General features: G+C 41.2%; 1 protein-coding gene across 2 annotated transcripts in view; it reads right to left on the reverse strand.

Moving 5' to 3' along the window:
* ARMC2 (armadillo repeat containing 2) overlaps window positions 1-23994 on the reverse strand; it is a 105666-nt gene that overhangs the window by 22597 nt on the left and 59075 nt on the right. For both annotated transcript variants that reach the window (XM_019443033.2, XM_019443034.2), the window contains 2 exons: window positions 10187-10332; window positions 6936-7035 (listed from right to left, as the gene is read on the reverse strand). In XM_019443033.2, the coding sequence (XP_019298578.2) occupies window positions 6936-7035; window positions 10187-10332 (246 nt within the window). The remainder of the gene's footprint in view (window positions 1-6935; window positions 7036-10186; window positions 10333-23994) is intronic.

Raw genomic sequence — 23994 nt, forward strand, 5'->3', positions numbered from 1 at the left:
CGGATTCCCAAACTCCTCATTCACCATAACCCTCATCTGCCAGATCCCCCAGACTTGGTCCTACAGGCATCTTTGATTACTCACTCCCCTCACCAACCAGTCACTGAGTTCCCTTTGCTCTGCCATCTCAAAATCTCCCCCCACCGCCTCCTTCCCATGCCTGTTCTGGTTAATCTGTCTGTAGCCTCCTGTCACAGACCCTTGGTGGGATCCTCCCTCTGTGATCAATGTTAATGCCATTTCTTTTTTTTTTTTTAATTTTTAAAAAATTTTTAATGTTTATTTTTGAGAGAGAGATAGAGAGAGAGAGAGAAATGAGTGGGGCAGGGACAATGAAAGAGGGAGAGAGAGAATCCCAAGCAGTCTCTGTGCTGTCAGCACAGAGCCCGACATGGGGCTTGAACTCACAAACCTTGAGATCATGACCTGAGCCAAAATCAAGAGTCAGACACTTAACTGACTGAGCCACCCTGATGCCCCTGTCAATACCACTTCTTTTTAAAAAACAATTTTTTTTTTAATGTTTATTAATTTTGAGAGACACAAAGCATGAACAGGGGAAGGGCAGAGAAAGAGACACACACAGAATCTGAAGCAGGTTCCGGGCTCTGAGCTGTCAGCACAGAGCCCAACGCAGGGCTTGAACCCCTGAACCGTCAGATCATGACCTGAGCCGAAGTCAGACACTCAACTGACTGAGCCAACCAGGCGCCTCACTGTCAATACCACTTCTTGAAGCACAGCTCTTACATCATTTCCTTGCTCAAAAACATCCACTGCCTGTTAAATGTCAAAGCCAGTGTCCAATGCACCATCCAGCCCCATGTGACCAGTTCTGCATTACCTGACATTATTACTCCCTGCACATAGCCAGCCAAGGTGAACACATTCCTCCTCATTTCCCACACCCTTCCCACCTGGCCTGAAAATAACCGGTGTGTATAATGTTGACCATAGGGAAGGAACTATATCAAACTATCACAGAAAGAATAAACTATGTTCATCAGACTCCACTTACTTAGGAGAGAACTACTTCTACTAAGTAAAAGAAAACATTTTAGAAAGATTTTCAAGATGCCCCATTTAAAATGTGGTTAGGAACTTCTCATGCAATCTGGATCTGAGAGCTGAATCACAATTTGCAATTTTACAACATTTACCCAACTTCCCACCTTCGAACGAAACCTCAACATGAATTGAACATACAGGTGAGCTGAAGAACGGATAAACTTTACCAATCTGGAACACACACTGCACCACGGCAAAAACGCTAATTAACCCTGCGGTGCTGAAAGTGGGTCAGCAGTTTGCCTAAGTGCTGAACCATACAAAATGGCAGGATCTGGGATGCTGGTGACTCAATACCCAGAATCTAAGTAGAGGAGCATTTAAAAACCTGCAGGGATTATACTTGATGCCTCCGTTCATCTATCCATTCCATCAGCAGCCATTTCCTGAGCACCAACTATATGCTTCTGGACGTGGCTATCCCTCAAAAGCACCAGGCGAGGCTAGAATTTCACTGTGCTCTGTTCTGTTCTGTTCTTAAGTCCGCAGACAAAAGTCAGGCGTTTGGGTTCCGTGCTGAGTGGGGTAGAGCCAGTTCCACAAGGGCAAAGCAGCAGGAGCTGGAAAGAATGAACAAGCTAAGGGCTTACTGTGCTGCCCGCCCGGTCAGGGGTGCAGACCAAGGCCAAGGCTGAAAAAAGGAGCAAGCTCAGCCAAATGCTAGCAGTGGGAATGTGTCTGCAGAGGGGCTGGGAATACAGCCACAGGGCACGCTCCTGCCAGGCAGGAGGAAGAGGGTGAGCCAGGAGCCAAGTTACCATATAAAGGCTCCAGGGGAAGGGGTGGAGGCGCCTCCCTAACAAATCCTCACTGGCCCCAAAAAAGATGGAGGGGAGAGAGAGGTCACGTTATCTCTGGACTGCTGCATGGCTGTGGCTGCATCACAGAGGAACAGCAAGAAAAATGGCAGATGTCTGTGCTCTCAGCCCATACCCTTCAGACATTCCAGTTCTCACTGTCAACACCACGATGCCTGAGCATTCCAAATCAGACAGTGCTCGCTGTGCGTACGTGGCCGAACATGATCGCTTACCCTAAAAGAAGTCTAAATGGAATGAGAGAGGCATGACTTTAAAAGCAGCACAAGCAAGGACATGTCGGGCAATTCCCAGACAGTGTTTTTGAAGGCTCTGATGAGGGTCCTGCCTCTGGATGTTCTGTTTTAAAAAAACAAAAACAAAAACAAAAACAACAATAACAAAAAAAAACCACAAGAAATTGGCCATATCTCAAATGGAGAGAGTCAGATAGTCAGTTGCTCAACGGGCATGTGATGGGAATGTAGATAAAGGTTATTCTTTTTAGACCATGACCTCCGTAAAAAATTGCCCATCATACAAATCTCATTTGAGGCATTTTACTGGATCCCTTGCCCAGTAGATATTTACAGAAGAAATGGGGAAAATCCCTTCATGTTCTTCCAAAAAACAAACCCAAGCATATTTTGGGGAGATGCTAAATGCAGCAATGGTGACGTCAGAGGCACCTCCTAGGGCAGGCCCTGATTTGCAAGGCTGATACTGACCCTGCTCATCCCTGCGTTACTAGGCCCATCTGTTTGTACATTTGGTTTGTACCAAATGTAGTTTACACCAGAGAGCATACAATATGTGCACATTTCTTAAATGAGATTTGTCATTTAATTGAATTTGGGTTACCATTTTTAATAGAGGCTTTACCTAATGCTAAAGTTTAGCTTTCAAACTGCATCGAGCTGACCGAAACGTTGTGCTTCGGTCTCCGTTTTTGTGTGTATGGGAACTGGAGTGATTAGTCGTACCACGGATTTTGGACCAATTAACCTCCCAGACAGGAGCCAAAGAAGTTTCCCTTGTTCTCCCTGAGGAAGTCCTTTGTAAGAGCTGGGAGGGGTGGATTCCTTTTCTCTGAGACTGTTGATAAACCAGAAACCCTGGCTGGTAGCACACAGCCTTCAGACACAGGCCCATGTCACAGAAGTGCAAAGAGGGGTGGAAAAAACTGGGCCATCATTTGATTGTATATGCACTAATCTTCCTCAAATTTATCTGTTGCAAACTTACAAAATTTCAATATGGGTATATACTGAACTTTCTCAAAGCAGGACATTGGCAGGAATATTTGGTGATTATCTTAACAATAAAATTCGGGGATTATTTCACCAATTACGAATCAGCAACTCATGGTCTGTCTAGCTAACTGAGGTTAATGAGCCCTGCCTTTTGCAAGCCATTCTGAGGGTCCTGCAGGAGAAGACCTGAACTCACCTGAATGAATCTAAGTGGTTCATTCTGACCAGTGCCTGAAGCTTCATCAGTGTGATTGGCTGTGTTATCAAAGCATTATCAATGTTATCACTGGGTTTGGTCCCAGGACTAGTTTTTTTGTTTGTCTTGTTTTTTCCAGGACTACTTGTTTTGACACAAGTCTGGCAGAAAAAATTCATGGAAGAGTCTAATAAACCATCTCATTTTCTCTAGCTAAGAAAGGCTCCAGCTATTGGCGCAAAAAGCAGAAGACATGAGGCTTGGTCACTTGAGCGTCTGACTTTGGCTCAGGTCATGATCTCAAGGTTCATGAGTTACAGCCCCGTACCAGGCTTGCTGATGTCAGCTCAGAGCCTGCTTGGGATCCTCTGTCCCCTCTCTCTCTCTGCCCCTCCACCACTCATGCTCACTCTCTTTCTCAAAAATAAATAAAAACAGACTTCTTTTTCTTAATGTTATATTTATTTTTGAGAGCGAGAGACAGAGTGTGAGTGGGGAGGGGCAGAGAGAGGGGGACACAGAATCCGAAGCAGGCTCCAGGCTCTGAGCTGTCAACACAGAGCAGAGCTTGAACCCATGAACTGTGAGATCATGACCTGAGCCGAAGTCTGACGCTTAACCAATGAGCCACCCAGGTGCCCCTTTTAGCTGATACTTTTAACAAGTTTTATTATGAGGTTCCCCTACTAATTGCAAGCCAATAATTGCAAAAGGAAAGTAAAGACAAGTAAAGACTACCAAGGACAGAGTTAACAATCAATAGAAAGGGAAGAGAGAGAAATCTACAGAAAGGACAAAAACATTTAAAGAATCTCATCAGGGATGCCTGGGTGGCTCAGTCTGTTGAGTGTCTGACCTGGGCTCAGGTCACGATCTCACAGTTTGTGAGCCCTGCGTGGGGCTCGGTGCTGACAGCTCAGAGCCTAGAACCTGCTTTGGAGTCTGTGCCTCTCTCTCTCTCTGTCTGCCCCTCCCCCGCTCACCCTCTGTATCCCTCTCAAAAAAAAAAAAAAAAAAAAAGAATCTCATCAACAGACTCATGCTCGCACTATGGGACAAATAGCCTCTAGAGCAATAATTAATGTTTGTAATATTGACCTTTGGCATCAAGAAGAGATTAAATTATTCTTAGTGTCTTCTAAGAAAGCAAGGAAATATGTAATATATTTTAATATGATCTTCACTGCAATGATTAAAATAATTTAATAAATTATGCATTTCCTTGATGGTTCTGGAAACAACATGAACTGTACATAGTTTGCAAGGTGCTCTTCATTCTTCTTCTAACCAAAATAATTTTAATAGGAACACAAAATTATCATATAGGTCAATAGAGAAAAAAGATGGCTTTGAAACACCAATTTTGCTTTATGAGAACTTTTGGTCCAAAGTGAAAAGTAGTTTGCTAAGAGCCACAGTAAAATTTTATGCAGATTAAACTTTAAGATATATAGTCCCTTACAGCAGCAAAAGCATACCCTTAGCTGTGTTGACATCTCAAATGTCTTATATTGGCAAGATACCAGGATTTTTGTCTGTTTATTAAACACAGCCATCATCCAAGCTATAATCAGAAAAACAAACGGTTATTTACTAGTAATGCTACAAAACAATAGGGCTATTTATCAGTACTGAACTGATGTGTATTCTTCCTTTTTAAAAATGTACAGGTTATGACATAACTTGAATTCAAGTTGTTAAACCAAAATGCATTCTTTAACCCTCATTTGAAAATTCTAGTGCAAGCAAAGATGCCTTCTCTGGTTATAGTTATCTAAATCATCCAAAATCAAAACACCAAAGCAAAAAAGAATAATGATGGTAAAATAAAATTACAATGAAAATCATAAAAGCACATTTACAAACAAAATCCATAACTAAACTTTTAAAGTATAAGATCTAAAAGAATTCTTTTAATGTAAAATATATTTCTGCCATTTTATTCTTTTACTTAAAAAGAAAACCAGGAATAGGAGTGCCTAAGCTTTTCACCAGATTAATTCACTTGCCCTAAGATTACAGTTATGATAATACATTATGCCAAGATGCTTATGGACAAATGCTTAATGGACACTTAACAGCAATGGAGAATCTTTCGGGTAGATTAATCAAATCATTCTTCACCTGACGTAGCAAATTCTTATACCTTGAAATCTTTCAAAGTATGTAATTTAGAAAAAATACAAAATATGTAGGTGAAAGCATTTGTAACCCAAATTCTCAGAATCAGAAACTCAAGTACACATTTGTAAATCAGTGTTTAAAAGCCAAATAAAAATTACTAACACTTTAAGCAAGGTTTTACCATCTTTAAAATGTAGTAATAGTGTAATATGAGCATAGATAGATACTTCTCTGTCATCTGTATAACCAAAAAGAGACTAGTAACATTTTAATAAACTAGCTAATAATAGCATAAAATCTGACAAACTTAGTTATTCTCAGCAGAAGTACTTGGCTGGGTAAAAATAAATTCAGCGCTATTTGTGGAAACATGGGTTATATTTTGAGGTGGTTTTGAGATGGCCAATATAAACAAACACAAAAGCTTTATATTAAAATGTTCTTAGTATACATATAAATTATTTGGTTTAAAGCTGATGAAACTTAGTGTGCGATTCTGAAAGTTTACCATGTTTGAAATATATATTGTGTTCATGTATCAAATATGTCACCAAACAGGTGATGTAACTGTAATCATTTATAAATCTGAATAAACTGCATTTAATGAATATTCAAAGACTCATAATAAAACTTAATGTCTGTACTATTATGATTATATTAAGGTGGAGTCATTTGTGACATCTTCCCTTTTTTAAATAGCTCTATATATTGTTACCCAATTCATTAAAACCAAATTATTTTCTTTCTAAAACTTTTTTAAACGTTCATTTATTTATTTTGAGAGACAGAGTGAGAGAGAGTAAGCAGGGGAGGGGCAGGGAGAGGGGAGAGAATTCCAAGCAGGCTCTGGGCTGCTAGCACAGAGCCTGATGCAGAGTTCGATCTGACGAATTGTGAGATCATGACCTGCACTGAAATCAAGAACCAGACGCTCAACAACTAAGTCACCCAGGCGCCTCTGTTTTCTTTCTAATATTTACGTTTGTTTGGAATGATTCATCTTCTAAATACTAAAGTGTCAAAGAATTAGAAAATTTCCAGTCTAGAAGAATCTTTAGAGTATACCCGTGCAGGGGATCCCAAACTGTGCTTTGCATCAGAAGTCCCCGTGGTTCTCAGTCAAGTGCGGATGGCCAGGCCCCTTCCCACCCACTCAGCAAGCCTGGGACTGGGCCTGCAAATAACTCCCATCCCACCCCAGGATGACTCTCGTCTAAGTGTCCAGGGATCACTGGCAGCAACAACACTGTGCACCCATCCTCTTCCCTAAACCAGGGATCCTACCGCATCAACATCCCATGGTAGCCATTTCTCCCTCCAACTAGTCTCTCCTCAACTCCTACAGATAACTCTGACTCCTGGGGCTGCCCATTACACATCAAATGGAAGCTTCTGATAGAAACCTGTACGTTCAAAACATAAGGTCATTTAACATGGGCTTATACAAATACCCCAACGCAAAGACAAACTGAAGAATTAAATACATAAAGAACTGACCTGTTTCTTCTGGTATTTGTTTATCACTTTCAAAAACAAGGCATAACATCTGGAACAGTTGGCCAAGGCTGCACAGCAGTCATAGTAAGAAGTAAGTTTGCTGCAGAAATGCCAAATGGGAAAATAAAAATAAACTTTGGTTTTTTTTGTTTTGTTTTGTTTTGGTTTCCAGAAAGCTCAAATACACATAGGGTTACTTTATTTTTTTTTAAATATAGTTTATTGTGAAATTGGCTTTCATACAACACCCAGTGCTCATGCCAACAAGTGCCCTCCTCAAAGCCCATCACCCACTTTCCCCTCTCCCCCATCCCCATCAACCTTCAATTTGTTCTCTGTATTTAAGAGTCTCTTATGGTTTGCCTCCCTCCCTCTCTGTTTGTAACTATTTTTTTCCCCTTCCCTTCCCCCATGGTCTTCTGTTAAGTTTCTCAAGACCCACACATGAGTGAAAACATATGATATCTATCTTTCTCTGCCTAACTTATTTCACTTAGCATAATACCCTCCAGTTCCAACCATGTTGCTGCAAAATGGCAGGATTTCATTCTTTCTCACTGCCAATATTCCATTGTATATATAAACCACATCTTCTTTATCCATTCATCAGTTGATGAATATTTAGGCTCTTTCCATAATTTGGCTATTGTTCAAAGTGCTGCTATAAACATTGGGGTACATGTGCCCGATGCATCAGCACTCCGGTATCCCTTGGGTAAATTCCTAGTAGTGCTATAGATTTTTATAGATTCCTATAAAAATAGAACTTTTTGAAACTAACCCAAGAGGAAATATGGCTGGATATATAGCCACTAAAGAAAGTGAATCTGTGTTCAATGATACACACAAATCTTGCACTTTCCAAGCAAGTCCTACAAACTTTTCAAGAAACAGATAAGTTCAATTTTCAGGAATTCTTCGATAATAGAGAAAAAGTGGGAACACTTCCCAACTCATTTTATGAGACTGGTATAAACTTGCCAGTAAAACCAAACAAGGACAATGCAAAAGGAAAAGTACAAGGTTCATCTAACGCATAGATGAAAAATCCTAAACAAGATATTAGTCAATTCAACCTAGCAATGTATAGCAGCTTAACGTCAGACAACCTATTAATCTGTAATCTACTATATTAATGAATTTAGAAAAGAAAATCTACATAATCAAAATAGATACTAGGTAAGCATTCAAGAAAATCTAACACCCATTAGTGCAAGAAAATTCTTCCTTAACCTTCTGAAGGGTATCTACAAAAACCTGCAGTAAATATTATTTTTAACCGGTAAAACCACAAAAATATTTCTTTCAAATATTTTCTTTCAAATATTTCTCTGCAGGAGAAAGGCAGCAGGTTCAACACTCTTACAACTTTGTATGGGACATCCTGAGTGATACAATTAGAAAGAGGTGGGGACAGCAGGGAAGAGTTGTAATGATGGGGAAAAAAACCCGAAACTATTCTTATTTGCAGACAAATTGCATACAGAATCCAAGACAATCTATAGACTAATGCTTAGATGTAAATTTCATTAAGATTCCTGGATTAAAATTAATAAGCAAATATTAAATACTATTTATGTACACCAGCAACAGCCTATTAGGAAATATTTTATATACATATTTTATAGTCAGCATGTGCTATTACATTAGTTTCGGGTCTCCAACACAGTGATTTGACAATTCCATACATTAAAACATATTCACCATGATAAGCGTAGTCACCATCTGTCACCACACAAAGTTATTACAATATTACTGACTGTATTCCCTATGCTGTATTTTCTTCCCCATGACTTATTTATTTTATAAGTAGAAGTTTGTACCTCTTAGTCCCCTTAAAAATATGTTTAGAGATTGCATTCATAATTGCAGCAAAAGCCATGAAGAAATAAATCTGACAAAAGATGTGCAAAATCTTTTTGGAGAAAAAAATAAAATTTTATGGAAAAATGTAAAAGAAGACATCATAAACGTTTATTGGTGGAAGACTCAGTATCATAAAGGTGTCAATTCTCCACTCCTGCATCCCAATTGCTCTACATACTCAGTGCTGTTCTGTGAAAAATGCTAAAGTTCCTATCCCAGACTTTAGCTGATTCTCCAGTTCATGAGAAAGAGGGAAGAATTTGGACCTTAAAGGAGAAAAGAGGCAAAGGACTCATCTTGCCTTATAGCAAGACTTAAATCTATAACACTGGAAACTGTGTGGTACTGGTCTGAGGATGGACCAAACAAAGTGCCTAGAAACAGACCTACAAGTATAAGGAAGCTTGCTTGTGTTTAACTAACTAGGCATTTAGAATCAGTGCAAAAACAAAATGCCATGTTCAATAAAAAGTGCTGGGACAACCGACTATCCACGTGGAAAAAAAATGAAAATTGGATTCCTACATGCCACCATGTATAAACACAAAATTTATGATTTTACAGTGCTTCGAAATGAGAGTGATAAGTACCCCAAATTAAGTATCCAGGCAGGAAAGCACAGTGCTGAAAATCAAATCTGGACTCATCCTCATACTGTGGTCAATTACCAATTCAGTGTTCGGGAAATTTTCTATTTTGCTAAACAATTACAGTGAAGTTCAAGAAATGCCCAGGTCTCTTGAGAAGGATAATTATGTTAAAACATTGGCTCAAGGAGCAGTGAGGGAGGAAATACAATAATTTAAAGACTGTTCTGAAATTAAACATCTTGCTTTAAAGCAACCTGGATTCAGATGGTCATCACTCCTGGAGTGAAGTGTGAGCATGATTAGTGAATGTGTGAGCCAAAGTTCAGTCAAACAACTGAAATAAAATAACCTTCTCTTACAAATCAGGTCAGATGAGACTTTGTAAGCAATGTTCCCCTTTTTGAGTTAAAACCCTTAAGTACCGTTTCCAAGTGTACTAGAAAGTTTACCATGTTTTGTGATATAGCTATTTATCTCCAATAAGCTAAGAGGAATTTTTGTTTGTGTAAAAACCCTAGGATAACTCCTGACTCACCAAAGAACTAAGGTGACTTACAATGGATGAATTTAGAATCGCATTAGAAAACCATATGAAATGGAGTCATCAGTTTAAATCATTTTTTTTGAACTTAGGCCATTAGATTTACTTTTTTTTTTTTTTTAGGTGAAGTAAGAAGCAAAATAGGATTCCTTGCCAGCCACACACACACGAATATTAAAGATACCGCCCCCCCCCACCCCAAATTTAAGCCTTAGCATTTGTGTAAGGCTGCTTTGTTTTCCTAGTCCACCTACCTGAATATTCTGGCAATATTGGTGCAGACATCCTTGTCAGCCATGTACTGTCCCATCACCGCGCAGAGCTGGGGGAGGGCACTGATGCTTAGCAACTTACTTCTTGCTGGTGGTGAATCAACCAAGTTTCTCAGTGTAGCAGTCATCTGGGATAAAAGCACATTTGCGCCATTTTGTTTTTAATTGGAAAATACAGCAATACTGATCAGTACAACACGATTCATCCTACAAGCTTCATTAAATCAGTAGCAAAACCAAACCCCTTTTAAGCATCTCCTACCAGAGAACATGGGCCTAAGGACAAGTAGCATGAAATGGAAAAAAAAAAAAAAAAATGGATACAAAGAGAGCCTACTTTGGTTCAAAGGTGAAGAATGAGAAATTCATGTTAATAAGCAATTATTATACCAAAACCCTAGGGTTAAATAGATCATCATCCGGGTTTGTTAGCTGTCCATAATAAGACTTTCACTTCACACTGAGACATGCGACATCAGTTCCACAGATTAGAAATCTCATTTCCAGGGGCACCTGGGTGGTTCAGTCGGTTAAACGTCTGATTCCCACTCAGGTCATGATCCCACGGTGTGATTTTGAGCCCTGTATTGGACCCCACTAGCAGTGGGGAGCCTGCTTGGGATTCTTTGTCTCTCTCTCTCTGTCCCTCCCCCACTCACATGCACACACATGCATGCACACTCTCTCTCAAAACAAATAAACTTTTTGAAAAATATTAAAAAAAGAAACCTCTCAGTCCATAGTCTTTTTTTTTTTTAATATTTATTTATTTCTGAGACAGAGACAGAGCATGAGTGGGGGAGGGGCAGAGAGAGAGGGAGACACAGAATCCAAATCAGACTCCAGGCTCTGAGCTGTCAGCACAGAGCCCGACGCGGGGCTTGAACTCGCAGACCACGAGATCATGACCTGAGCCAAAGTCGGACTCTCAACTGACTGAACCATCCAGGTGCCCCTCAGTCCATAGTCTTAAGAGTAGCATCAAATATTGCTGTGACCAAAGGATATTTAAGACTGTTAGTTTCATTCTCTTCCAAGAGACAAGTATTTATTTCTTGCATATTCGTCTTATTTTATAAAAAATGTTTAGGAGAGCTATCTTTGTCTAAAAGTGAAGAAGAGAATAATTTAGTAAATCCAATTTAGTAAAGTTTAGTAAAATTGATGCTGCTGTTACCTAATACCTAATACCTAATTAATGCTGCTGTTTATTTTTTAAGTCTCTCCTTTTCAATTTAAATTTTAGTTAATATACAGTACAATATTGGTTTCAGAAGTAGAATTCAGTGCTTTTTCACTTACATACAACACCAAGTGCTCATCGTAACAAGTGCCCTCCTTAATACCCATCACCCATCTAGCCCATCTCCCACAATCCTCCATCAACCCTCAGTTTGTTCTCTATCATTAAGAGTCTCTTGTGGTTTCCCCTTCTTCTCTCCCCCCCTTCCCATATGTTTACCTGTTTTGTTTCTTAAATTTCACACATGAGTAAAATCATGTGTCTTTCTCTGATTAACTTATTTTGCTTAGCATAATACATTCTAGCTCCATCCACGTCATTGCAAATGGCAAGATTTCATTCTTTTTTATGGCTAATATTCCATTGTATATATATATGCCACATCTTCTTTATCCGTTCATCAGTCAATGAACATTTGGGCTCTCTCCACAGTTTGGCTACGGTTGAAAATGCTGTTGTAAACACTGGGGTGCATGTACCCCTTCAAATCTGTATTTTTGTATTCTTTAGGTAAATACCTAATAGTACAAATGCTGGGTCATAGAGTAGTTCTATTTTTAGTTTTTTGAGGAAGTTCCATAATGTTTTCCAGAGTGGCTGCTCCAGTTTGCATTCCCACCGATAGTGCAAGAGGGTTCCCCTTTCTCCACATCCTCGCCAACACCTTTTGTTTCTTGTGTTAATTTTAGCCATTCTGACAGGTGTGAGGTGGTATCTCATCAAGGTTTTGATTTGTATTTCCCTGATTATGAGTGATCTTGAGCATCTTTTCATGTGTCTGTTAGCCATCTGGATGTCTTCTTTGAAAAGTGTCTATTCAGGGCTTCTGCTCATTTCTTAACTGGGTTGTTTGTCTTTTGGGTGTTGACTTTGATACTTTTTTATAGATTTTGGATATGAACCCATTATCGGATATGTTGTTTGCAAACATCTCCTCCCATTCCTTAGGCTGCCTTTTAGTTTTGTTGGTTGTTTCTTTCACTGTGCAGAGGCTTTGTGTCTTAACGAGGTCCCAATAATTCATGTTTGCTTTCATTTTCCCTTGATTTCAGTGATGTGTCTAGTAAGAAGATGCTGTGACCAAGATCAAAGAAGTTGCTGCCTGTGTTCTCCTCTAGGATTTTGATGCAGTGTGATCTTTCCTCATGGAACAGTACAGACAGGCTCTTGGTTAAGAAGAGTCAGCTCAGGATTTGGATGCCTGGTCAAATCCCAGCCCCACCACTCACTAGCTTTGGTTAGTTTGTGAACCTTCTGGGGAACATTTTTCTCATCGATAAAGTGGGGATGGTGATAATTGCCCTAGAGTTGTGAGGATTCAATGAGACAAGATGTGTGAAGGGCATTACCAATGCCCATCACCAAATAGGAGTTCAAACATCGTGTGTCCCATTCCCACATTTTTTGCGGGACTTCACACCCAAAATACAGAAGAGAGATACCTATCCTTAGAGTCAAATGGTAGAGACTCAAGTCCCAAATCTCTTTCTAGTTATGTGACTGAGGCACCCACTCATTGCACAACTTCCCCATCCTTTCATCTGTGAAAAGGGGTTCCTAATCCCTGCTCACCTCTTGGGGTGGTTGTGTGTATAAAATGGAAACATGGGACAATGTTTTTGTGCATTGTAAAGCATTATGTAAATATAAGGCTTCATTATAGCCATAAATAAACTTTAAAAACAATTATTAAGGTACATATCTTTGATTAGTTTTCCTTTGTAGCAACAGCAACAAAAAGATTTTGTTAAAATATAACTACCTTGAAATCAGAGAAAATAAAAATAATGCTTCAAGTAAATGTGTTCAAGCCTTTTGAAGTCAATTCAATTACACAGCAATTCAGTAAAGTATTCCCTGAAAACTTCAGCATCCAAAACATTGGAGGGGAAAACAAACCACTTGAGCATTCCACTTCACCGTGGATCTATACAATATAGTCTCCTAAGCTAAGGAATGGTCTTGTGTGAAGGCTAATAAATCATTCTAGGCTTTCCAGGCCATCACCACCATAAAATGGAAAATTCTCATCATCAGACCCTGGCTCTATCTGTTCTCCTTCTCCAGAGACAGCCCAGGCACTCACTCAAGCACCGCTGTTTACATCAACCCGAGGAATGACTCACAAGCTTTCCCAACTCAGAGTCCAAAGAGCTCAGATGCTCATGTGAATCCTGACCTGAAGCCAGGCCATCAGACGCCAGGGAACATGCATTCTAATCATCATGCACAAAAACATGTCCTCTTCCCTGGTCCCTAAGGCTTCGCGGATTGGGCACCTTGATCTACTGCCATCCCCTTGTTCCCCACATCCAGCCTCTGGCAAGGGATGCCGTCAGCAAAAGGAACAGTTTTCTTAGGAGCTTTTATTTTCTTGTTTCGGCCTCAGTTTTTCCCTCTCTCGACCATTTTTCTTACCTCATTAGAAAAAGTTAAGACAGCTCAAGGTTCTTCTACTCCCAAACGCAGCTTTGATTCAATGGCCCAAGTCAAGAGTGGAGGCACACGTTTACATGTGACATGGCCTCTCCATGTACTGCACGTGTCACATTGTGGGGAGTGTGCAGAGCTGAGTGAGATGTGACATCAAGTATTGCCAGGTGTGTTAGCTGTGATGCTGGTAGAATAACTTAAGTGCAACATGAGCCACATACTTGAAAAATACACAGTAACACCTCAATCTATGCCACTACCGTCAACCTGGTTGTTCAAGCCCCAACCTCAGTGACATCCCAGAACCATGTCTTTCTGCTTTCTGTCACCACAAGCCCTACTAGCTTTTTGTCCACTTCTCCTGGGATAAGATTCCATCTTCAGACCATGGTCTACAAGGCCCTGTATGATCTGACTCTCACCAACCCCTCAAACTTCATCTCCTACCTTACACCCCCCACAAGCTGTTTAATGTTAGGTTATTTAGTATTATGTTTTATTGTCTGTCCACTCCTCTATACTCGAAGCTTTAGTGAGGGCCTATGCACGGTCTTTTCATCATTGTGCCCCTATGCCCAAATCCAGTGCCTGGTACACAGTGGGTCTTCAATAAACATTTGTGGATGGAATGACTGAATGGGTGAATACCTATGAAGGAAAGACTGGGATAAATAGAAAGGTTAGGATATCAGAAAGCCATGAATTAATCAGACAATATCTCTGAAGTAGATTTTAAGGTGATTTTAAAGGAGCAGAGGAATAAAAAATAACGGATGAAAGAAAAATGGACTTCCTGGAGGGGGCCCAGTTCTCTGTGCATTCCCTATTCCATCTTATTGATTATAGCAGCTCCTTTCTAGGCGCTAAAACTCTTCCCCCTTCACACCTAAGGGTCACCTGTTCTTCCTCTTCTTTCCACCACCGGGATTGCTGGTTCCATTTAAGCCTGTGTCACCTCCTTCCCAAACTCTACAGACCTCTCAACAGGCTCTTTCCAGCCTCTCCCCTGCCTTGTTCATCTCTCCACATGACTCCCTGTGGCCACAGGAAGCATCTCAAACTCTAGCCTTCCCTGTTCAAAGGCCTCCTCTGACTTCTGCTGGCCTATCAGGCACAATGCATATCTTAAGGGTGCTCACTCTTCACAGTGTAGTTCACACCTCCAAGCTCACCTCTTGTCCCCCTTCCTCTTTTCAAATGCTGCACCACACTCACATCCTTTGACAAGTCCAGAATGGCCTCTTCAATCCCTTTCCCACCTCTTCTCCAGCCTGCCCATCCCCTGGACCAGCTCAGGGTTACTTTTCTGTGGAAAACTTTTCTGTGCAGACTTTTCAGCACCTGGTCACGATCTCCTCTAGGCTAACAGACCATCCTGTTCATGCCTGCACCATGCCCAGCACAGAAGCAAAGCCACGGTTTCATGCACCCTCTCTCCCACTGTGAGCTCCTTTGTATACAAATGGTTTCTTATTCTCTTTCTACTATGAAGATAGTAAATAAAAAGACCACAAAAAGCTGGCAGGATGAAGCACAGAAGAAGGGGATAAAAAGGAGATGAGGAGGAGAAAGAAGAAAAGGAGGACAAGGAGCTGAAGGGACAAGGGAGCAGAAAAGGAGGACCTTCCCCTTTAAGAAGACTCTGGCAAAAAAGTGCAGGGGATTAACAGAGGCCTGGTGGTAAACCAGAGCTCAAAGCCCTGAGGGCTGCAGATCGGGAGGAGGTCACCAGGGGGAGGAAGCAATGCAGGCCCCCCATTTTGAGAGGCTGGCAGGGAGCCACCAATCTCACTGCTGGGTGGGGGTGGGGCTGACCACCGAGTACAGACAAGGGGCTGTTTCTGGGAAAAATGTAAAAGATCAGTGGGAGGAGAGTCTAGTTAAATACTGCCGTGACAGTTAAAGGCAAATTTCTAGTCAACCCACTTAACTCTCAGCCTTGCTCCAACTTTTAACAGAGATATATTTGCAGAAATCACTAATGAGTTTTCCATCCCCCCTGGAAAGCCCACCCAATGGGCCTGTCCCTAAAACAGGAGTTCACCAAAGTCCAAGCTTTATGCTCGTGGAAGTGTATCCATCTCTTAACTTTCCATTGTAATTTATATTGTTCCTAACCCTACTTATGTACTTTTCTGTTTTATTTTGGGATATAAAAAAGAAGCGCAAGTGACATGGTTACACAGATGCCTGTTGAGCTTCTAAAGGAGCAGTTCCCAGGTGTCATCTCACAAAGAAATAGCAAATCAAAGAACATGAGTTTCGATTCTTTTTTTCCTGTCTCCTAACAGTGCAACTGCATGGGGGCAGCGAGGCAAGCAGTGGGAAGAAGAAAAAGGAGAAGAATATAGAACTGATCATCTCCCAAGATGATTAATAAGAATTTAGTCGTCCTTGCTTATCAGTAGTGGTTAGATGATGTCTGAGGCATCGCCCACATTTTTGGTATATATCAAGAAAGAAACATTCTGGTGTGATTCCCGTTACTAATTTACTCCTGAAAAATGACAGAGCTACACTCTACAACTTTATGGTGCTCATTTTTTCTGAGGCAGCTTCTTCTCTCCAGTTTCCCCAAATTTCTTGATCATAAGAGGTACTGGGCCTCACCCTCCATCAGAATCTCCAAGAAAATGCCTGATGGCTTTGGCAAAGCTGTCCTATCTAGCACTGAACGTTCTCACTGTGTAGTCAACACTGGGAGATGCATTTTATTTTATTTTTTTAATTTTTTAAAAATGTTTATTTATTTTTGAGACAGAGAGAGACAGAGCATGAGTGGGGGAGGGGCAGAGAGAGGGGGAGACACAGAATCCGAAGCAGGCTCCAGGCTTTCAGCTGTCAGCACAGAGCCCAACGTGGGGCTTGAACTCACAAACCGTGAGATCATGACCTGAGCCGAAGCTGGACGCCTAACCAACTGAGCCACCCAGGCGCCCCATGGGAGACGCACTTTAAAGGGAAAGATTACGTGGAGAAGTGATGAGATGATTCATGAAGCTTTTATAATTTATAAACAGCATTTTAGTACAGTAAAATTAGAATTCAAAAGCACCTATTTTTTTCAAATAGGCACTTTTTCATTATAGGCACTTAATTATCAATTTCAAATTATGTTCTCAACTATTAATTGAAATACTTCAGCAAACACAAGAAATCATTGTCTTAAAATATGAGGCCTTCCTGATTTACATCACAGGATTTAAGAATGACAGCACAGGGCACCTGGGTGGCTCAGTCGGTTCAGCGTCCGACTTTGGCTCAGGTCATGATCTCACGGTTTGTGAGTTCGAGCCCCACGTCAGGCTCTGGGCTGACAGCTCCGAGCCTGGAGCCTGCTTTGGATTCTGTGTCTCCCTCTCTCTCTGCCCCTCCCCTACTTACGCTCTGTCTCTCTCTCTCAAAAATGAATAAACATTAAAAAAAAATAATTAAAAGAATGACAGCATAGGCCCAGCAGCTGGGGCCTCATTCCTGCAGCCTCTCCTGCAGGGGCAAGGGGCAGGGGGGCACATGGCAGGGTGGGCTGTTTGGTTGACTTGAGCCTCTACGTACTGTGCATTTCCAGAGAGGACAGCCTTCTCTCTTCCCTTTGGACCTTCGTCCATCAGAACCCTCGGCCCCCAGGGGACTAATCAGCCTCTGCCCTAGAAGGCATTCCACCCTGAGGACTGCTCCAGAGCAGAAGGGCTTGCAGATCACAGACCACCACAGAACTCCCGTTGCAGGTGCAGCAGAAGTTCAACAGGCTTTTTGGCTGGCCCTGGAACTTCACCATCAATCATGGTATTGTTCCTTGGAGAAACACTTTTCCCTATTCCAAAAAAACCAGGTTTCAAAGAAACCTTTTGAACACAACACAACTGAAGACTGCACCATTAATTGGAAAATTATTATGTTTCCTCTACCAAAATCGGCATCAAGATTCAGTTTTAGTTATTTTTCTATATTGAATGCTATCGTGGAAAGAATCTGAGCAGCTTACTTTATGGTTTTTAAATCTATCCTGTGAACGTGATCTCATTTGCTCCCTACACCAGCCCCCTAAGGCAGACAGGAAAGGTATTATGAGCCCCACTTTTCAGATGAGAAAACCGAGGCTCAGAAAGTCCACCGGCTACCAGGTAGGTGAACATCCTAAGCTCTGACTCCTTGTTTGTTGTCTCCCCCTCTCCTTTTGGCTATCTCTGAAAGCATTCATTTTACTTCTCAATCACCTGGAATATCCATAACCAAAATCCCTCGAGCTTTATCTCGACTTAACTGCCAACTGCAAAATGGTTCACTTCCCGCTGATGATGTGAAAGAATAAACACAGCCGCCAGAGACCACAGACAGTGTAAAATGATTTAAGAGCCAAAGCCACACCATTTTCCAACCTCAGCAAAACCATCTCCCTCTATTAATAAAAGCACACTCATTTTTTGGATTTGTGCCCAATTGCGACCACAATATATGCCTAAACCAGAGCCTCTGTGGTAACCCAAGAAGTTTCATACTGTCTCATATATGATTAATACAGTTCTGGCTGAGATGAGAGGAATCAATGATGCCACCTACACATGAAACCACTAGCACCCAAATTCCCAAGCGTTTTATTGGAGTTAAGATATATGCACATGAAAGTGATAATAATTCATAATCCTTGATACTGCTTGGTGCCTGGCTATGGAGCCCACTTGGCACATTCCTATCATGGGTGTCCTACTTCAGCAGGAAGTGGTTCCATCCTCCTCAAACACCCAATGCCTTACTCAGAGACTAACACTCGCCTGTGTTCGTGATTGTTTCTCCATTTACTGTCTCTATGTCAGTTACTTTGGTAAAATGAGGAGGTAGCTGATTCTGCTAGTTGCAGCTATTACATGTAACAGCATACTTGAAATTTTGAATGTTGTATAAACTATGTAGTATGTCAATATGGTAAAATGAGGAAAATGAATCGGAAAAAGATAATGTAATACCAAGAACTACCAAGTAATAACACCAATTTTCCTAATCACATGTTGAAGTTAGTGACATTTCTTTTTTTTTTTTTAATTTTTTTTTTTTAACGTTTATTTATTTTTGAGACAGAGAGAGACAGAGCATGAACAGGGGAGGAGCAGAGAGAGAGGGAGACACAGAATCTGAAACAGGCTCCAGGCTCTGAGCTGTCAGCACAGAGTCCAACGCGGGGCTCGAACTCACAGACCGTGAGATCATGACCAGAGCCGAAGTCGGACACTTAACCGACCAAGCCACCCAGGCGCCCCTAGTGACATTTATTGCCAGAACTGATATGTCTACAATGAAGAGATGAGGCTAAGCAGGTATGACAGTAATTAAGAAGCAAATGTCAGATGCCTGGGTGGCTCAGTCGGTTAAGCACTGGACTTCGGTTCAGGTTATGATCTCACGGTTCATGGGTTTGAGCCCCTCGTCAGGCTCTGTGCTGACAGCTCAGAGCCTGGAGCCTGCTTTGGATTCTGTGTCTCCCTCTCTCTGCCCCTCGCTCACTGCCACTCTGTCTTTCTGTCTCAAAAGTAAATCATCATTAAAAAAAATTTTTTTAAGGGGTGCCTGGGTAGCTCAGTTGATTAAGTGACAGACTTAGGCTCAGGTCATGATCTCACAGCCCGTGGGTTCGAGCCCCAGGTCGGACTCTGTGCTGACAGCTTACAGCCTGAAGCCTGCTTTGGATTCTGTGTCTCCCTCTCTCTCTGCCCCTTCCCCACTGAAGCTCTTTCTCTGTCTTTCTCTCAAAAATAAGTAAACATTAAAAAAAATTTTTTTTTTAAAGAAATAAATGTTTCTTCCCAGAAACAGTAGGCATAGGAATATTTACTTCCCACTCTTGATGTTCCTTCCTTGTGAAGAGATACTCTCTAGCATAATACTCCTGACCCGTCTCCATCCCTTACTTCCTGACTAGGGAGCACAGGATGCTCTCCTCTGCTCCTTCTGAGGCAGATACAGCTTGTGATGGTCTAATTCAGGGATTCAGGTTGAGAATGTATGTCTGCCTCACCTATAAATTACAAGTTCCAACCATGATGATAACTTTCTCCCCATCCCCATCTGCCTTAGTTTTTCTCTTATTTCTAGGTTCAAACCCAAGACACTACATTACATGTCTGGGGTCTCTGAGTCTCCTCAAATCTTTTTACTTGTTTTATTTATTTTTTTAATGTTTATTTATTTTTGAGAGACAGAGAGACAGAATATGAGTCAGGGAGGGGCAGAGAGAGGGAGACACAGAATCTGAAGCAGGCTCCAGGCTCTGAGCGGTCAGCGCAGAGCCCAACGCAGGGCTCAAACTCACAAACCATGAGATCATGACCTGAGCTGAAGTCGGACGCTTAACCGACTGAGCCACCCAGGCACCCCTCCCCAAATCTTTAGATATGCTAATCCCTGGAGAATCTGAGGTGAGCAAGAGTTACCTATTCATAGGTCTTTCCCAAGAAAGGGAGGAGAAGTGAAGAGGAAGAGCCAGGGCTATGACTGCCACCCCCCCACCCCCCATGCCAGTTGGCTGATTAGGTTTTTTAGTTATACTGGGTATTCCTTATAGGAAAGAAGCCTCCTAAGTAGCAAATGCTGGTCCCCTCTTCACTAACAAATACATCATTACAAAATTAGCAAGCCTAGTGGCCAAACCAAAGATTGTGACAAAAAAAGTTTCATTTCATCTCAAAAACAATATACTGAGAAGCAAATTGAGCCAGAAATAGTACTCTAGTTAACTGTACTATACAATTCAATTTCCTGGTTTTCATAATGTACGATAGTTATGTAAAATGTCACCACTGGGAGAAGCTGGGTGAGGGGTACACAGGACTCCTCTGTACTATTTTTGCAACATCTTGTGAACCTATATTTGGTTCAAAATAAAAGTTAAAGAAAACAAGCCAGACACAAAAAAGCACACACCGTATATTCCATTTTTGTTAAATTCTAGAATAGGTAGAGCTCATCTATGGTGAAAGACATCAGAAAAATGGTTCCCTTTATGAGTAGGAGAATGGGAATTAGCTGGGAAGCGGTGGGAGGAAATTTCTGAGGTGATAGAAATCTTCTGAATTTTGACAGGGGTGTGGATTACATGGCTGTATGCTTTTTTTTTTCAATATTTGAAGTTTATTGTCAAATTGGTTTCCATACAACACCCAGTGCTCATCCCAAAAGGTGCCCTCCTCAATACCCATCACCCACCCTCCCCTCCCTCCCACCCCCCTGTATGCTTTTGACTCATCAAACATCGGGGGAGGGGAAGGGGAAAAAGTTATAAACAGAGAGGGAAGGAGGCAAACCATAAGAGACTCTTAAAAACAGAGAATAAATTAAGGGTTGATGGGGGGTGGAGTAGAGGGGAAAGTGGGTGATGGGCATTAAGGAGGGCACTTGTTGGGATGAGCACTGGGTGTTGTATGGAAGCCAGTTTGACAAGAAATTATATATAAAAAAACTCATCAAACATATAAGATCTGAGCATTTCATTGGATCGTAAATTATATGCCTCAATTAAAACAATAAGAAAATAAATGACCTCATTTGCCTCTTCCTACTCAAACAAAACCTTTAAAAAAGATGCTTTAAAAATATTTCTGCTTAATCATCAAATCTCCAAGAAAATTATAAGAATTTAAGAAATATAATCATGGGAATATTTGCTCTCATTTTATAGCTATGCAGTTTATTTCCTCCAATAACCAGAACAAGGTTCCATCAGGTGGAAGTTATTGCCTTGGTTCTGATTTTATGGTCTGAGAGGTAGATTTCCCATAGGCAGGGTAAGCCACAGAAAGGGAGTTAACATACTTTCCTAGTTAAGTGTGCATACTCATAATAATTAACTACCTAAATACATCTTAAAATGACTAAATATAACTAACACGAGATTTAAAGGACCCCAAGCAAGATTTACAGGTACAGTTGTTAATTACTAACATAATGTAAATCACCGCTTCACTGAATCTCCAGCCTTCAGTCAAAGGCATCACTTAAATTCCCTAAATCCTTGAAGCAGAGAATAGTTGACTCTGAGAATTTGGGGTCCGTGAAGTACCCAGAATCCTACGTTGCCAATATAGCACCCCCTTCCAGATTTTAGTTTCTATTCAGCACGGTTCTCCACAGAGCTTATCAAAGACGGAAGAACATAAAAAGATCCAAGATTTGAAATCTACTTCTATCATCTTAATTTCTTGCGATTAATTTTTTTCTCATCAGAAGAAATTGCTATTCAATTAAAACTTCAGGTTTTCGAAACTCTGATTTTATTTTATTTAATAAATTTCTGCTGAGTACCAACTATGTGCCATATCCTATTCTAGTGCTTTGATTAGCTCATTAATTTTCCCAACTACACGTTACGCTGGTCCTTTAAACACGAGGAAAGCGGGGCTCAGAGGCTGAGAAGCGCTGCTAGGGTCAGAGACGAAAGGCCAGCTCAGGCGTGTGCTCTCTTCACTAGACAGCCCTGTCCCAGCACTGGGTACAAAGCCAAATGGACCTTCAGGCTTTTGAAGATGGGGTGGAGGAGGGCCACACACAGAATACAGCAGTGAACTCCCACGACTCAAAGCAGGGAGTCTACTCTGGGGCTTAGACATGTTTTTAAAAAATCAATGACATCAAAACACCTTTTCATTAAAAAAAAAAACAAAAACAAAAACAAAAACAAAAAAACAGGGATAAAGAACTCCTACAAGCTTCCAAGACAGCACGGAGCACTGGAGCATGACTCCATCGCACCCGCCTACTCCAGCTTCTCCACAAGAAGAACACGTGCCCTCCCGTGGGTGCTCTCCACAGCATTTCCCGGAGCTGACCAACCCAGTCCGTGCTTTTAAGATCTCTACTCTCCTGTACACGGTCCTTTCTTAGTTTCCGGGCCTCTGCATTTTCTCTTTTCTTCCCCCATTCCATAAATGTGGCCATTTTATAGAATCTGTTCTCTGACCTCCTCTACTAACTTTCTATACTCTCCCCTTGGTCTTTCTTGACTTCGACTATCACCTCCATGCAGACGGCCCTAAATCTGTTTTCTCAGCTTTACTTTCTCTGCTAAGCACCCGTTCAAAACTGCAGTCGCTTACTGGACAGCCCCACTTGGCTATTCTGCTGGCACTTTAAAATTTTCAGTTAAGACTAATTACGTAATTAATTTCCTTCTCTCACCAAATGAGTTCCTTGTATAACTCTCTAATTTCTAATGATGATAGTATCATTTTCTGAACGATCCGGGCTCAAAATGTCTGAGTCATCTCTCTTGGTTTAATTCACTTTCCTTCTCCCAAACGCAAGCCAAAGTGAAGGAATGGAGCAGGGAATGACGAGGGCCATGAGGACTAACATTACTAAGAAATTTTCTCTGAGAAAAAGGAAGAAGATAACTCAGGAGATGCACTGGGCAAAGGAGGGAGGTGACTAGGGTGTGAAGGACCCTCTGGGGTGACACTTGAAGGCTTCGAGGCCAGAGAAGTGAGCCGGACATGAGAAGAGGGGAAGGAAGCGAACCATGTTATCTGGATGTCACAAAACAGTAAAAAATGTTGTATCTGAAGCAGGGAAAGAATGTATTTCTCTATGGATTAAACTCAAAATCAAATGGGTCAAGCTGTAAACCAGAAAGGTTGGAAATACAAAGGAATAAGAAAAAGTAGGAATGTTAGTTCAAGACAATCTGGGTTTTAACAGTTACATTATAGGGGCTCCTGAGTGGCTCAGTCCATTAAGCAACTGACCTTTGGTTTTGGTTCAGGTCATGGTCTCACAGTTGGTGAGATCCAGCCCTGGTCGGGCTCTGCACTGACAGTGTGGAGCCTTCTTGGGATTTTCTCTCTCCCTCTCTCTCTGCCCCTCCCTGGCTTGTGTTCTCTCTCTCTCAAAATAAATAAACTTAAAAAAAACCGTTAAAAAATAGTTACATTATATACCTATAAATTACCTAACTATAAATGTGATACCTTGAGATTTCTTCAATTACAGTAAAGCAGCTGTGTACATGATGTTCTCAAAACGCAAGAGGACAGACAAGACACCAGGGTCATCAGAGCTTGGTTGTGATTATGACATATATAGAAGACTTTTCCCCATTCCCTAGGAAGAGGGTATGATGGAGACCACA

Source organism: Panthera pardus, unplaced genomic scaffold (assembly GCF_024362965.1).
Source record: "Panthera pardus isolate Hobbes unplaced genomic scaffold, ASM2436296v1 HiC_scaffold_17, whole genome shotgun sequence".
Lineage (NCBI taxonomy): Eukaryota > Metazoa > Chordata > Mammalia > Carnivora > Felidae > Panthera > Panthera pardus.